We start from the raw sequence: 17,428 nt of genomic DNA on the forward strand, positions 1-17,428 counted from the left end.
TTTATGAAATTCTAATTTAACTGGGTATCCTATATTTTCTTATTTGCCAGATCGGGCAATCCCTCTTACGTATGCTATCTTTTGTCACCCCCTAAAACACACATAAAATCAGTATTACGTTAATTTTACAAATAAGGAAACTGAAGCTAAGAGAGAGTAATAGTTTCAAGATTACAGTTGGTACATGCTTCAAATCAGGATTTGAAGCTAGAGCTGTCCATACACAAAGACCTTGTTTTCATACTTCTTAAGAAAACCAATAACTGCCACAACTGATATGCTCAGAGCTAGGTTGAGGAGACTGAAGTTTTATCATTGCGAGATGAATGGACATGTTCTTGAAGTTCCCTAAATACAGCTTTACAGCAAGCTGAGACTTGGGACCATCTGCCCCTGCTTACCATGTGAGTGCTACTGGGCCTTCGTGGCTCACCTCAGAGGTCCCCTTGCTGAGGAGGCATCTCTGATCATCCCAGGAAGAGCTGATCATTCTATGTCCCTATTTCAATACTTGCACTATCTTTTGCAATGATCCTAAGGGGCTGTCTCCCTCGGAAGACCATGACTTCCCTGAGATAGGGACTATGTCGTTTTTCCAGTGCCTAGCACAGAAGTGGAGCCTCAGTAGATGCATAGTAAATGCTTGAAGATTGAAGCTCAAACTCTGGGTATCAGATTTAGATGAATTCTGCTAAGACATGTATGGGATTAGCAACTAGAAGACAATGGATCTACCGGCTGTCTTTGAAAAATGTCATCAAAGAATGGATACTAGAAACTAACCTCCACCTAGAGATGAAAGAAAACTATAACCCTTTACAGTTCAGTTTTGGAACAACCCTACCGATTACCATTTTTTATAATTCTGTTTTGCTGTGACTTTTGATATAGTTGTAACTTGTGTTATTGCACAGTTATCTTGAATGGAGCATCCAGAATGAATCAGCTTTAGTGAACATTCATAAATATCTGCAGGGGAAGAAGAAAGAAGTGAAAAAATTTGAGCCTCACTTTCCTTGTTCAGCAAATTCAAACCAGTCATTTTAATAGGCCAGTTTTATATGAAAAATGAAGTCATTTAATATGCTAAAGATATATGTGCTTGGCATATAAGGGTGTTATTCCTTCAACTGTTTGCTTGAATATGTATATTCCAGAGATGTTTTTGTTAGCACCTAAAAGTAAATTATAATTCTGGTGAACACAGGGTTTCTCCACATCTTGACTCTTGTTGGACAGGCGTAGTGGTTTGCAAGGGCAAATGAAATAAACATGGTATTCTTGCCCCTTGGCTGACCTGCTCGTCATCCTGAACTAAAACTCAATGCTAACAATACACTATTTCCCTGAGAATAGAAATACACCCATTCCCTCTGGTTTTAAGTTGTCCTACCACATCTAGGTTCTGTAGCTCTTTTTTTTTTTTTTTTTTTAAACTCCAGATAAGAATAATAATGGGTCAATGATCTTTCTAAAGTGACATGTAAATGCTACATATATAGCTATTTATATTAGCCAACACACGTTTTAGGAATGATTGACAAGCTCAGAATTAGATAATTTCTATCAAGACAAATAATTGTTAGATCCAAATGATAAATCTTCTTTGGAAGAAGTACAATCATATAACAATCCACTCAGGAAAGCATCGACTCTATTCTTTCAGGCTGAGGAAGAGACTGATGCAATCTGATGAGCCACTTAGTGTATTACACAAAGCTTTGCGTCAAAAGGAAGTCTTCCTAATGGTGGAATCCTAAACTTCAACCAGGCAGTGTGGGTGGTGTACCGGGAGGCAGAGCAACTTCCTTCCCCTTCAATAGTACACTCTCCCTGTGTGTCAGCTAGGCTGGGCAGTGGTAAGCACACTGTTATCTATTCTCAGTGCATATGAAAGGAGGGAGACACACATTTCAGGTAAGAACATTGGCTCCAGATCATTCAGATTACTGGAATTTGTCTAACCCTTCCTGACCTTGGACAAGGTACTCCTGAGTATCCTTTTCCTGATTATGAAAATGGAATTAATAATAGTATCACCTCATGGGTTACTGTGAGGATCAGTGAGTAGGTGAATGATTTAGTCCAGGGTCCAGCACGGTCAACCCGTAATGTTACTTCCTCTTGCTTTTCTTTCCTGCCTGTCAGCATGTCTAAAAACATTGGAACAGTAAGTTGGCATGCAGATAAACAGTGTCAGCTTCTGACCACAGCTTCCTCCAGAGAGATTTCCATGAATAATGTAAGTCATCTTAAAAAAAAACAACACAGAGATTTACATAGGGAGGGAGAGATGGCAGGGACTCAGGATTTCAAATGCCTCTCTTCTTCTTCTTCCCTCCCCTTGGCTCTCTTTCCACCCTCAATTCTTATGGGAAATGAAGACAAAAGCACAAAAGACAAGGCCAGGCAAATGCATAGTATAAAACTATGCCTGCCCCCGCCACTATAACAAGCTGGGTTGGCATGGTGGAAGATCCCTTCTACAGTGTGTCCGTAAAGTCATGGTGCACTTTTGACCAGTCACAGGAAAGCAACAAAAGATGATAGAAATGTGAAATCTGCACCAAATAAAAGAAAAACCCTCCCACTTTCTGTAAGATGATGTGGCAGCATGTGCGCATGCACAGATGATGATGTAACACCATGTATACAGCGGAGCAGCCCACGGCCATGCCAGTCAAGATGTGGATGGTACAGAGGAAAGTTCAGTGTGTTCTGTGGCTTGCTAAATTTGAATCTGTGACCAAAACGCAACGTGAATATTGGCACGTTTATAACGAAGTGCCACCACATAGGAATAACATTACCCGGTGGGATAAGCAGTTGAAGGAAACTGGCAGTCTGGTGGAGAAACCCCGTTCTGGTAGGCCATCAGTCAGTGATGAGCAGGCATCCCCAAACTACGGCCCGCGGGCCGCATGTGGCCACCTGAAACCATTTATACAGCTCCCGCCGCACTTCCGGAAAGGGGCACCTCTTTCACTGGTGGTCAGTGAGAGGAGCACTGTATGTGGCGGCCCCCCAATGGTCTGAGGGACAGTGAACTGGCCCCCTGTGTAAAAGTTTGGGGACCCCTGAGAGGCTATTACGGGATAGCTACCTAAGGAGCCCTAAGAAATCTGTGTGTGAGCCCACATCGAACTGCACTAAATAGGTATGAAACTGGGAGAATTTTCCTTTTATTTGGTGCAGATTTCACATTTCTATCATCTTTTGTTGCTTTCCTGTGACTGGTCAAAAATGCACCATGACTTTATGGACACACTGTACATGGTTAAAGCCTATACTCGGTTGTTCTAGATCTGACTACTATAACAGCACAGAAAAGACAGTACAGGAAGAACTAGCAAGTCAACAAGTAACATATTCAAGAGAGCATGAGCCCCTCACCTAGTGCTCACTCCAGACTTCCTCAGGAGGTGAGTGTGAGCCCTGGGATTGCTAGCCCATCAGGGAGAGAAAAAGTCAGAAGACAAGAATCAAAAGCAACCACCATTCCTGGCTCAGAAGTTTAACTCATTCAATTCACTCAACATTTATTTTATTGAGCCCCTACTATGTGCGAGGCACTTGCTCCAGATACTAAGACCCCACCCACATCAGTTTAGAAGTCTGTTAGTCACAACTATAAAGAGGATTTAGGCCCTTGACCCTCAGCACCTCAAACCTGCCCTCTACTCTCTCAGAGCATAGCTTCCCTCCATGTTCATGGCTTTGCCCTTCACTCTGACCCATTGTGAGGGCAGGGTGTGACAGAGGGGAAGAAAGGGAGCAGAAGCGAGGTTTAAGTTTCCAGAGCTAGCAAACAACAGAGAGCATCAAAACAGGAGATGGTTTGAGTTGTGTTCCCTGGTTTCACTTTCTTCGGCACTGGGGTCAGAAAGCAGTGGTTCTGTCGACCCAGTTGGGGACTGTTCTCACAAAGCCTCTTTAGAGTCTAACTCAAGGAACAAAAGCCTCAGTCTCTCTCCCTCCATTCCAAGTCATTATGACACCAATATTTCTTTCACTAGACTGTCATTGGCTCCAAATAGAATATTAGCATTTGATCTGGATTGGGAAAAAATGACTTGCACAGACTGAAGAGATGCAGGCAGATAGCCTGTACTTGTTAGCTTCGGGAAATGATTTGCCTGCCTTATATCATAAGCAAGAAGAGTTTAGCATAGGATTAGACAAGAGCAATAAGAGTCCTCTCAAGTGTCATGGGCTGCGGGAAGGCCAAGTGCGAGAGACAGTAAAGAGATGCTCCACCAGACGCTTCCTTTCCAGCCAACCAGGCCAGTGCAGGTCCCAGAATGGAACTGAAGGGACGGTGAAGAAAAAGTGTAGCATCAGCTCTTCTCATTGCAAGGCTTGATTTTTTTGAGCTGTTACTTTAAATTCCCATCCGCCTATCCCTGTGATCTTTAAAACTTAAATCAATTTATATTAACCTGCTTATATTTTTCCTTTGGGGTTTTGAAACTGACCTAATTCAATCAACCAGGACCTTTTGTATTTGAAATAGACTTCAAAGAGAAGAGAGAGAGAAAAAATAAAACACCCAAAAAACTCCAGACCTCACAAAACAATGTTTTCTTGCTTGTTCTATCATTAACATGCTCCCTGTTGAACTCTTCATTTTCCAGATGAAGATACAAAGTTGAGATGTGGACAAGTAAATCCTCCTCCTCAAGTCACATAGCTAATCAGTTGCAGAAGTCCCCGTTAGAGCCCAGGTTTGCTTGTTCTCAAACACAGTACGGCCCTCCCATTGTCCATGGACTGGTGGTTTACGTGACTCTAAGATGTTAGCATCTCAGTGCATGAGCCTGGGTTTCTTTAATTGGTTAAAAGAGTGTTATTATTTTTCTGAAAGTCTCAGGTTTTGTGGCTTTTAAAAACCATCTGTTTAATTGGTTTAGTTAGCAAATAAAAAGCAACAGGGGTGCGTCCTCCTTGCCCTTCTCTAGGGCGTGTGCTTTTTCCTTTTAAAACTCTGGGGGAACCCATGGGAGTTGCAACCAGGGGGCCAGCAGGCAGCCAAACACCGGAACCTGTCTCCAAGGCCTCTGTTCTCTGACTCTCCAGCAAATCCATAGCAGCCCCACTTGGGCTCATTTCTTTCCTGTAACATTTCTAGAGAGCCAAAGGAGCCCCACCCAGTCTCTCTCCTGTTGTTTCTGCTATCCTAAGCCCTTCCTTATTTCACTGTCCCCACCTTTAAGAAATGTAGTCTTGAAATCACCTGAATTTGTGTTGTGAAATCTTTCCTACACGCAGTCAAGAACACACACACACACACACACACACACACACACACACACACACACACACGCCACCAGCCAGCCAGCCTGAGGCAGACCTTCTCTAGCCTGGTCCCTGTCCAGGAATAGTTTGGAGACCCAGGTGTGACCTGGAGTTTTCTCTTCTTTCCTCTCTAATTCACCTTTCCTGTCACTCCTCATCATTAGTGTGGGGAAACCTGCCTGTTATCAGTGAAATAAATCTTTTGTCAAACTGTGCCTCGTTGATGCTGAGATAAAAGGTTACATCTTAAAAAGCCACGGAAGGAAATGTTTCCATGATGGGTACATAACTTTATCAGCCCTTTGCCAACATTTAGGTGGCAACCAAATTCTTGAGGTCATACGTCTGAACTGGAGGTAGACATATAGAACTCCAAGGAATAACTGAACTGAGGCTCCTTCCTGTGCCTCACATCCTGGTACTGGACATCTCATAATCAGTTACCAGCTGTGTTGACCAAATAAAAAGAGACAACACGGATGGTCCCTAAAGCATTCCCAGAGATTTCCCCCTAGGGTGTCTCCTAACAATTGGGCCACCTTTAAGGTCAAGGGTCAAAAGCAAAGTGACCCCCCCCCCCCTGTTGTTTTGTAATGTTGCCTGGCCTCAATACAAACTGAGGAATGGGGAATTTAGGCCTATAAATGGATTTCTGAATTATTTTCTATTTTCCAGTTAAATAATAAAGTAAGGTGTTTTTTTTGTTTCTTCTTTTTTGGGGGGGTGAAGGGGTACAGGCTCTACTTCCTTGATGATGTGGTAATTGTTTTTACGATCTAAGAACCATCCTATAATGGTCATCTCTTCCTGTTCTGCATCAGGCATATTGCTTACACTAATTATTCCTCCCAGTTTTCTGAGAGTGTTATAATTATGCTAAAAACATTTCTTTCTCAGTTGCTGCCTTTTGCTCTTTGCATAAGAATCAACTTGTGTGTCAGAGAGGTTCTACTTTTGAAACCTTATAAAATCTTCTCTTTGGAATGTCCTGAAAGTGGTATAAAAGCCATCTCTACCTGGAAAAGAAACTGGAGAAATTCCCGACATTCCCGTAAGAAGACTGGATTGGTTGGATATGGCATGCTATGGATTTGATTTCTTGATTTTCTGCTGTGTTTACAATGAAAGCTTTGAGGTAGGGTAGAAATAGCTCCTGAGAAAGCATAAAACATGGATGCCAGGTCCCCCTACGCTACAAATTAGCTGAGTGAACATGGACACAAAAATAGAATGTACATTACACAGACTAGAGGATTTTAGATTGGAATGAACTTTAAGAACTTTAATCCAATAGCCTTGTTTTACGAATGAATAAACTGAGATTCAGAGAAGTTCAGTAATTATCCTCAAATTTAGAAGTAGCTACCAATATTAAAACTATATAGTTGGGCCTGACCAGGTGGTGATGCAGTGGCTAGAGTGTCAGACTGGAATACAGAGGACCCAGGTTCAAAACCCTGAGGTTACCAGCTTGAGTGCAGGCTCATCTGGTTTGAGCACAGCTCACCAGCTTGGACCCAAGGTTGCTGGTTTGAGCATGGGGTTACTCGGTTTGCTGTAGCCCCCTGGTCAAGGCACATTTGAGAAAGCAATCAGTGAACAACTAAAGTGCCGCAATGAAAAATTGATGTTTCTCATCTCTCTCCTTTCCTGTCTGTCTGTCCCTATCTGTCCCTCTCTCTGTCTGTCTCTGTCACGAAAAAAAAAAAAAAAACACAACGAAACAAAGACAAACAAAACCTATATAGTGGGATTTCTGATCAAGAGAACTCAGTAAGTTCACACTTTGACATACCACTTCTGCTCACATAGTAGTAAATAAAATATAAAAATCAAAATAAAGACATGAAGGTCCTCAGAAACAGTTTATACTTTCCATGGAACAGATATATTCACTGGTGAATTGTATGAAACATTTAAAGAAGATTTAATACCCATCCTACTCAAACTCAAAAAACTGAAGAGAGCCCTGGCCAGTTGGCTCAGCGGTAGAGCATCGGCCTGGCGTGCGGAGGACCCGGGTTCGATTCCCAGCCAGGGCACACAGGAAAAGCGCCCATTTGCTTCTCCACCCCTCTGCTGCGCTTTCCTCTCTGTCTCTCTCTTCCCCTCCCGCAGCCAAGGCTCCATAGGAGCAAAGATGGCCCGGGCGCTGGGGATGGCTCTGTGGCCTCTGCCTCAGGCGCTAGAGTGGCTCTGGTCGCAACATGGCGACGCCCAGGATGGGCAGAGCATCGCCCCCTGGTGGGCAGAGCATTGCCCCCTGGTGGGCGTGCCGGGTGGATCCCGGTCGGGCGCATGCGGGAGTCTGTCCGACTGTCTCTCCCTGTTTCCAGCTTCAGAAAAATGAAAAAAAAAAACAAAACACTGAAGAGAAGGGAAGACTTCAAATTCATTTTATGAGGCCATCAATACCCTGGTACCAAAACTGAACAAGGATACCACATAAAAGAAAATTATAGGTCAATATTCCTGATGAACATAGATGCAAAAATCCACAATAACATATTAGCAAAATGAATTCAACAATACATTAAAAGGAGGCTTATATACCAGGATCAAGTGGGATTTATTCCAGGGATGCAAAGATAATTCAACAGTAACAAATCAATGAACATGGTATATCACATAAACAAAATGAAGGATAAAAAATAGATGATCATGTCAATAGACACAGAAAAAGTATTTGACAAAATTCAACATCCTTTTATGATAAAAACTCTCAAAGCATATAAAGGAATCATACCTCAACATAATAAAAGCCACATATGACATATCCACTGTTAACATCATTCTCAATGGTGAAAAACTGAAAGCATTTCATCTAAGGTCAGGAACAAGACAAAGATGCCTACTCTCACCACTTCCATTCAACATGTTTTTGAAGTCCACGCTATAGCAATAAGACAAGAAAAAGAAATAAAAGACATCCAAGTCAAAAAGGAAGAAGTAAAACTCTCATTATTTGTAGAAAACCCTGAAGAATCCCAACTGATCGACCTAATAAATTCAATAAAGTTGCAGGACACAAAATCAATATATAGAAATCTGTTGTGTTTCTATACACTAATAACAAACTATCAGAAAGAGATATCAAGAAAACAATCCCATTTACAATTGCATCAATAAGAACAAAACCTAGTAATGAATTTAACCAAGGAGACTTGTAAACTGAAAACTATAAGACATTGATGAAAAAAAATTGAAAAAAAAATGGGAAGATATTCTGTGCTCATGTATTGGAAGAATCATTATTGTTAAAATATCCATACTACCCAAAGCAGATCAAATGCAATCCCTATCAAAATTCCAGTGGCATTTTTCACAGATCTAGGACACATAACTCTAAAATGTATATGGAACCACAAAAGACCTCCACATAGCCAGAGCCATCTTGAGAAAATACAAAGTTAGAGGTATCATGTCCTCCAATTTCAAACTATACTACAAAGCTAGAGCAATCAAAAAGTATGGTTCTGGGCGTCAGCCTGGCGTGCGGGGGACCCGGGTTCGATTCCCGGCCAGGGCACACAGGAAAAGCGCCCATTTGCTTCTCCACCCCCCCCTTCCTCTCTGTCTCTCTCTTCTCCTCCCACAGCCAAGGCTCCATTGGAGCAAGGATGGCCCGGGCGCTGGGGATGGCTCCTTGGCCTCTGCCCCAGGCACTAGAGTGGCTCTGGTCGCAGCAGAGCGACGCCCCGGAGGGGCAGAGCATCGCCCCCTGGTGGGCAGAGCGTCGCCCCTGGTGGGTGTGCCGGGTGGATCCTGGTCGGGCGCATGCAGGAGTCTGTCTGACTGTCTCTCCCCGTTTCCAGCTTCAGAAAAATACACAAAAAAAAAAAAAGTATGGTTCTGATACAGAAACAAACACATAGGAAACCTAGAGATAAATAGTTAATTAATTTATAACAAAGGAGCCAAGAATATGCAATGAGGAAAGAACAATCTCTTCAATAAATGGTGCTGGGAATACTGAACAGACACATGCAAAAGTATACAACTAGACTTCTGTCTTACACCATACACAAAAATTAAATCAAAATGCATTAAAGATTCAAATGTAAAAATTGAAACCATAAAACTGGGGGAAAAAACAGGTAGTAAGCTCCCTGACATTGGTCTTGATGTTGAATTTTTGAATCTGACTCTAAAAGGCAAAGGCAACAAAAACAAAAATAAACAAGTGGAATTACATCAAACTAAAAAGCTTCTGCCCAGCAAAGGACACCATCAACCCAATTAAAAGACAACCTACTGAGTGGGAGAAAATATTTGCAAATCATATATCTTATAAGGGATTAGTATGCAAAATATATAAAAACTCAACCCAATAGCAGAAAAAATAATCTGATTTTGGGCAGAGGATCTAAGAAGTCATTTTTCTAAAGAACACACAGATGGCTAAGAGGCACATGAAAAGATGTTCAATATCACTAACACAACATCAAATAAAAACCACAAGTAGTTATCACTCATATCTGTAAAATGGCTATTATTAAAAGGACAAGAAGGAACAAGTGTTGGCAAGAATGTAGAGAAAAGATAACCCTTGTGGGAAAAAAATTGGTGCAGCCACTACAGAAAACAGTATGGCAGGTCCTCAAAAATTAAAAATTGAACTACCAATGAACTAGCTATTCTATTTTGGGATATTTTTCTGAAGAAAATGAAAATATTAATTAGAAAAGATATATGTATCCCTCTGCTCATTGCTGCATCATTTATAATAGTCAAATAAATAAACAACCTATGTGTTCATCAAGAGGTGAGTGCATAAATAAGATGCAGTACATATGTACAGTGGAATGCTGCTCAGCCACAAAGAGAAGTTTTGCCATTTGCAACAATATGGATGGATCTTTAGAGTAATATGCTAGACGAAATAAGTCAGAGAGGATATATACTGTATGATTTCATTTATGTATAGAATCTAAAAAATAAAACTCATCAGTAGAGAATAGATTCATAGTTATCAGAGAGAAATAGGTTTGGGGGTGGGCAAAATGAGTAAAGGGAGTCAATTGTATAGTGATGGATAATGGATAATAACTACTTCCCATGGTGATCATTTTATAGTACATACGAAGATTGAATTATGTTGTACACCTGAAACTAACATATCGTTATGTACCAATTTTGCCTCAAAACAACTCCTCCCCCTGCCAAAAAAAAAAAAAAAAAAAAAAAAAAAAACCGCCAAAAAAGGAGCCAAACAAACTATTGGGCAGTCATGTGGTGTTTGCTGTAACACACATTGTTATTGCAATGAGAGTCAGAGTGGTACACTCAATTTATCTGATGGGGTGGGGCAGAGATCACTGACATGGTGAACCATATGCAACTTGCAGGATATTTTACCTTTTTCATCCCTTACAATTCTGCATCATTGATATATGGTGAAGAACCTGGCTCTATGAACTTGATGGGTTAATTATGGGAGTGAGGCTATGAGGGCTGGCATAAGTAGCTACTTCATTGAATGAAACAATGGAAGGGAAAATAACTACATGATATAACTATATTTGCCATTATGCTGGAATTCAATCTAGCATCTCCCAACAAGGTCTGAATTGTGCTTTGCTTTGAAATACAAATGCAATTCTAAGCTGGTTTATAATACAAAAATCAATTAACCAGCCCCACCCTCCTGGATACTTCAGAAAGCCTTCTGCAACAAGTGCATGGTGCAGTCAGCTAAGCCTGGGGAGAAATATCAATATAAACTGAACTGCCTTGGGAATCATCATATACAAGACTGATGACTTTGGTCTCCCTTCTGTTTCCTGCTGAGTGTGCAACTTCTTGGCCTCAGCAATTACAGCCAATCACTATAGAGAAGGACAAAGGGTGGCAGCAACATCAAAACCATTTTAATTGCTTTAATGAGAGGAATCAAGAGATTTAAGTAGTTTACAATTAGAGTGCATGACTCAATCTGCACAACAAAGTGCCCCAAAAGCTCTAGGTCCAAAGTCCAGTTTTATTACTGATATAATGAATTTGAATAAAGCTTAAAATATTAAAAATGCACTTTCCATATTTGACCTCAATTTCCTCATATGCAAAATGGGCTTCATATTATCAACCTCATAGTATATAATAAAAATTAAGTGGACTAACAGGTAAAGTACCTTCTATAGTTATTTGGCAGGTGCAGATATTGCCCTTATCCAATGGCAACTATTAATTCACACACATGATTTATTTTATAGATAACACATGATTTATTTATAGTTAACATCAGGTACATTGCTGAGTATTAAGAATTGTAAAGTACCTGTTATATTATGACTCTGTAACATGAGTCTACTCTGAAGAGTAGACTTCATATATCTCTGTGTTGGGCAAATATTAACTAATAAATGTACCCACATCTATAATAGTGCTGATAAAATACTTGGTAGCCAAGAGTGTTGGGCAGGTAAAATGTATTATGCTCACTTTGTTAAAGATGACGCTGCCCACGTGGAGGCCGTTGCCCAGGTGATATTAATGTGTGTTGGGGGCGGGCTATGGGCAGGCAGAATCCTTGTAGCCTGGGGCTTGGTTTTGGGATTAAGCCTTTCCCACCCTTTTTGATGTGGGGTGGTACAATCCCATCATGTCCCAGATAAGTGACTTTGTATTAGAGACTTCCCTATTTTGTATATTGGATTAAAGGTTTTGATTTCTACACTATAAAATGGGGGCAGAACAGGAGCTTGCTTGCGCTCTTGGTTCCTGGGATGATTAGCATGAGAGAGCAGAGAGATCACAGCAGAGAGCAGAGAAAGGCCACGTGGAGGAGGCCAGGCGGCTGTGATGGTGGCCGTGGCTACTGGCTTTACATTTGGCGTAGTCTGTGGCAGGATTCGATACAGTTCGGTATGGAGCAACCACCACCTTTGAGCGGTGGAGTAGAGGACCGGCTGCTGTTATGGTTCCCCATGGCTGTCCTTTTGGGGACCGTAGGCTGGCTGACTTTTACAGCCATGGGTGAGGAAACCGAGAGCTCTGTGGAAGAGGCTGCCCAGGACCTGCAAACCGAGCAGTGGAAGGAGCTGGAGCAAACGTGGGAGAAACAGATGCTGACCCTGGAGCTGGAGGAAGCGTTGGAGGAGGAGCCTGACCAGGTTTGCGAGATTTGCCTGGAAAAGGAGCACCTGCTGGAGGAGGATTCACTGGTTCGTGAGTTGCAGATTGCCCTGGACTTTGTGGAGAGCCAGCAGCAGTGGGAGGTCGGGGCTGAGGCTGAAGCTGAAGCTGAGATCGGGTCCGGAGCTGCAAGGTCTGCAGAGCAGAAGGCTGTGGCAGCCCGGGGTTCGAGCCTGGCAGTGGGAGCTGGTGTTTTCAGTTCCTCTTTGGAGGATGAGGAGAATCGGGCTGGAGTTGCAAGCCGCAGTCTCCAGAAGATGGAAGCCCAGCTGGAAGGAGCACCTACTACAGCCCTGGTAGGTCTGTGATTTTGGGACATAGGGCTGAACGCCATGTGCTCCTCTTTGGGACAGTGTAAGACCTGCCAGGACAGCAGGGATGAGGGGGGTGGCTGACGCCCCATGTGCACGGACTGATTTCCTGGATTACGACCGGAGTGGGCACTGACTCCTTTGTTGAACAGACTTACGGATTTTGGACAATGTGAAATACCCTGATGGGGGTGGGGGGCGGCTTTGCTAGAGGCCCTTCCCCTGCCCCGGGAAGCTTCTTTCATGGCTAGAAAAAAGGTCGAGGACATTTTGCGCTTTGGGCAAAGTGCTCAGAGACTGGTGAAGTATACCTTTGTAATTGTTGAAACTGTATGATTTGTGCTGTTGTAATTTGTGTAATGTGCTAATTTCCTTGCACAGGGATGCTGGTAATGTAGATTGTGGGTAGTAAAGTGAGCATAGGGGTGGATTGTTGGGCAGGTAAAATGTATTATGCTCACTTTGTTAAAGATGATGCTGCCCACGTGGAGGCCGTTGCCCAGGTGATATTAATGTGTGTCTCTGTGGGCTATGGGCAGGAAGAATCCTTGTAGCCTGGGGCTTGGTTTTGGGATTAAGCCTTTCCCACCCCTTTTGATGTGGGGTGGTACAATCCCATCATGTCCCAGATAAGTGACTTTGTATTAGAGACTTCCCTATTTTGTATATTGGATTAAAGGTTTTGATTTCTACACTATAAAATGGGGGCAGAACAGGAGCTTGCTTGCGCTCTTGGTTCCTGAGATTATCATTAGAGGAGAGAGCAGAGAGGAGAGCAGAAAGAGGCCATGTGGCCAGGAGAAGCAGCCAAGATGGCAGAGTGTTGAGTGAGAAGCCAGTTTGTGCAGGGAGAGGGAAGGAGATGGGGAACAGAGGTGAATAAGTCTGGTGAGCTAGAAACCTTTGATTCTAGGAAACTCGGATAAATCAGTAGCTTTATGAGCACTGAATGTGAGTGGGTTTTGGAGCCCAGTGTGTGTTTTACTTGCCCGCCGGGTGCAAGCTAGAATTAAAGATGACAGCCCATCAGTTTTTGGCTCCGTTGTTTCTTTACCGACTGTCCGAATCCAATGCGAACCTGCATGGGCCGGGTTGCTGTGATAGTGGCCCTGGCCACTGGCTTTACAAAGAGCTTTTAGACCTGCTAAAGAAACTAAATCTTTGAAGCTCCTATAGGCCCATGGGTTGGATGAGTCTTCCAGCCATGCTTCTGTTTTTTGTTGTTTTTTTTTTTTCACAGAGACAGAGAAAGGAACAGATAAGGACAAACAGGAAGGGAAAGAGATCAGAAGCATCAATTCTTTGTTGCATGCAGCATCTTGCTTTCATTGATTGCTTTCTCATATGTGCCTTGACTGGGAGGCTACAGCAGAGCGAGTAGCCCCTTGCTCAAGCCAGTGACCTTGGGCTTCAAGCCAGCGACCTTTGGGCTCAAGCCAGAGATGGGGTCATGTCTATGATCCCACACTCAAGCCAACAACCCTGCGCGCAAGCTGGTGAGAGTGCTCAAACCAGATGAGCCTGTGCTCAAACGAGCAACCTTGGGGTTTCGACCCTGGATCCTCCACATCCCAGTTCGATGCTCTACCCACTGCACCACCGCCTGGTCAGGTGCCATGCTTCTATTTTTTAAAGAGCTGGGCTGATATCAAATACAGTAGTCTCCCTTCTCCGTAGTTTCATGTTCCATGGTTTCAGTTACTCAGTGTTAACTGAGACCCCAAAATATTAAATGGAATATTTCAGGAATAAAAAGTTCCTGTTTTAAACCACATGCCTTTCTTTTATTATTATTATTATTATTATTATTATTATATTATGCTTTGAGAAAGTCAGAGGGAGATGAGAAGCATCAACTTAGAGATGCAGCACTTGTAGTAGCTGTTCATTGACTGTTTGTCATGCATATCTTGACAAAGGGCTCCAGCCGAGCCATTGACCCCTTGCTCAAGCCAGAGACCACGGGTCATGACTATTAACCCACACTCAAGCCGGTGATCCTGCACTCAAGCTGGTGAGCCTCTGCTCAAACCGGTTACCTCAGGGCTTTGAACCTGGGTCCTCAGTGCCCCAGATTGATGATCTATCCACTGCACCACCACCTGGTCAGGATAAACTGCATGCCCTTCTGAGTAGCCTGATGAAATCTCATGCCATCCTACTCTGTCCCATCAGGACGTGAATCATCCTTTTGTCCAGTGTATCCACACTGTATATGCTCCCTGCCTGTTACTTAATACCCATCTCAGTTATCAGATCCACAGGTGCAGTATCACAGTGTTTGTGTTCAAGTAACCCTTTATTGTACTTAATAATGGCCCCAAAGTACAAGAGTAATGATGCTGGCAATTTAGATATGCCAAAGAGAAGCCGTACAATGCTTCCTTTAAGTGAAAAGGTGCATATGCAGAAAGACCTAAAGCTTGCAACCAGATCAAGTGGATATAAAATCCCAGCTACTTCTGATTCCCAATCTGCATCTGGAATTTCATGTTTTATCTCCCAGCAAGGAAAAGGCAGGCTATTGTTTCTCATTTCTTCAATCTTCTGCCTCCCAAATCTCATGATCTTTCCTCAGACTCTTTTCAGTTATCTGGTACTAAACTAGAAAAGATGTAAAACTTAAATTATATTTTTCCCATCATGGATAGCACTTGTGGCACTTCTTAGAGGGACTAAAAAACTGTATCTAAAACAGTCAAATTAGCAAAGAGGCTCTTACCCTAGTTCCCATATTGCAGAGTGACAAAGTGTCAGGGAGCCACGCTGCGGACAGAAGGCAAAAAGCACCACACACACTGTCTTGACAAGACTCATATTCTCACTTTCTCAGGAAGGCAAAGAAAAGAAAAAAATGGTAAGGAAAGAAACCAATGGTCTCTCAAAGGAAGAGCAAATATGGTTGGAGCAAAATTAAGAGTTCTTCCTAACTCTGATTAGCAATGTTTTGGTAAATTAAACTTTCTTATCTGTATGTATCCAAAGAAGTATTTTTCCAGGATATATACTTCTTATTTTCTTCCTTTCCAAGTGAGAGGAGGGAAGATAAGAGACTGACTCTCACAGGCTCCCTGACTGGGATCCACCAGGTGACCCGCAGCTGGGGCCGAAGAGACTGACTCTCACAGGCTCCCTGACTGGGATCCACCAGGTGACCCGCAGCTGGGGCCGAAGAGACTGACTCTCACAGGCTCCCTGACTGGGATCCACCAGGTGACCCGCAGCTGGGGCCGAAGAGACTGACTCTCACAGGCTCCCTGACTGGGATCCACCAGGTGACCCGCAGCTGGGGCCGAAGAGACTGACTCTCACAGGCTCCCTGACTGGGATCCACCAGGTGACCCGCAGCTGGGGCCGAAGAGACTGACTCTCACAGGCTCCCTGACTGGGACCCACCAGGTGACCCGCAGCTGGGGCCGAAGAGACTGACTCTCACAGCCTCCCTGACTGGGACCCACCAGGTGACCCGCAGCTGGGGCCGAAGAGACTGACTCTCACAGGCTCCCTGACTGGGATCCACCAGGTGACCCGCAGCTGGGGCCGAAGAGACTGACTCTCACAGGCTCCCTGACTGGGACCCACCAGGGGACCCGCAGCTGGGGCCGAAGAGACTGACTCTCACAGCCTCCCTGACTGGGACCCACCAGGTGACCCGCAGCTGGGGCTGAAGAGACTGACTCTCACAGGCTCCCTGACTGGGATCCACCAGGTGACCCGCAGCTGGGGCCGAAGAGACTGACTCTCACAGCCTCCCTGACTGGGACCCACCAGGTGACCCGCAGCTGGGGCCGAAGAGACCGACGAGACCGACTCTCACAGGCTCCCTGACTGGGATCCACCAGGCGACCCGCAGCTGGGGCTGAAGAGACTGACTCTCACAGGCTCCCTGACTGGGATCCACCAGGTGACCCGCAGCTGGGGCTGAAGAGACTGACTCTCACAGGCTCCCTGACTGGGATCCACCAGGTGACCCGCAGCTGGGGCCGAAGAGACTGACTCTCACAGGCTCCCTGACTGGGATCCACCAGGTGACCCGCAGCTGGGGCCGAAGAGACTGACTCTCACAGGCTCCCTGACTGGGATCCACCAGGTGACCCGCAGCTGGGGCCGAAGAGACTGACTCTCACAGGCTCCCTGACTGGGACCCACCAGGTGACCCGCAGCTGGGGCCGAAGAGACTGACTCTCACAGGCTCCCTGACTGGGACCCACCAGGTGACCCGCAGCTGGGGCCGAAGAGACTGACTCTCACAGGCTCCCTGACTGGGATCCACCAGGTGACCCGCAGCTGGGGCCGAAGAGACTGACTCTCACAGGCTCCCTGACTGGGATCCACCAGGTGACCCGCAGCTGGGGCAGAAGAGACTGACTCTCACAGGCTACCTGACTGGGATCCACCAGGTGACCCGCAGCTGGGGCAGAAGAGACTGACTCTCACAGGCTACCTGACTGGGATCCACCAGGTGACCTGCAGCTGGGGCCGACGCTCTGCCCATCCGGAGTCATGTTCACAACAAGCTTTTTAACTTCTGAGGAGAGACTCCATGGAGCCAGCGATGAACTCAAACCAACTGTGCCATGGCTGCAGGAGGGGAAGAGAGTGAGAGTGAAAGAGAAAGAAAGAGAGAAAGGGGAAGGGGTGGAGAAGCCAATGGTCACTTCTCCTGTGTGTCCTGACCAGGAATTGAA

General features: G+C 44.5%; 1 protein-coding gene across 3 annotated transcripts in view; it reads left to right on the forward strand.

Annotated features, from left to right (window-relative positions):
• The window catches only part of LOC136380890 (uncharacterized), a 105,461-nt gene extending 90,927 nt beyond the window's left edge, over positions 1–14,534 (forward strand). The window contains exons 2-3 of one of the 3 annotated variants that reach the window (XM_066349114.1): positions 12,088–12,725; positions 13,981–14,534. In XM_066349114.1, coding sequence (XP_066205211.1) covers positions 12,162–12,725; positions 13,981–14,121 — 705 coding nt within the window. In that variant the 5' untranslated portion in view covers positions 12,088–12,161 and the 3' untranslated portion in view covers positions 14,122–14,534. Of the gene's footprint in view, positions 1–11,761; positions 12,726–13,980 lie in introns of those variants that run through there. The other 2 variants (XM_066349113.1, XM_066349115.1) reach the window with 2 other exon arrangements.
• Positions 14,535–17,428: the final 2,894 nt, after the last annotated feature.

Source organism: Saccopteryx leptura, chromosome 9 (assembly GCF_036850995.1).
Source record: "Saccopteryx leptura isolate mSacLep1 chromosome 9, mSacLep1_pri_phased_curated, whole genome shotgun sequence".
Lineage (NCBI taxonomy): Eukaryota > Metazoa > Chordata > Mammalia > Chiroptera > Emballonuridae > Saccopteryx > Saccopteryx leptura.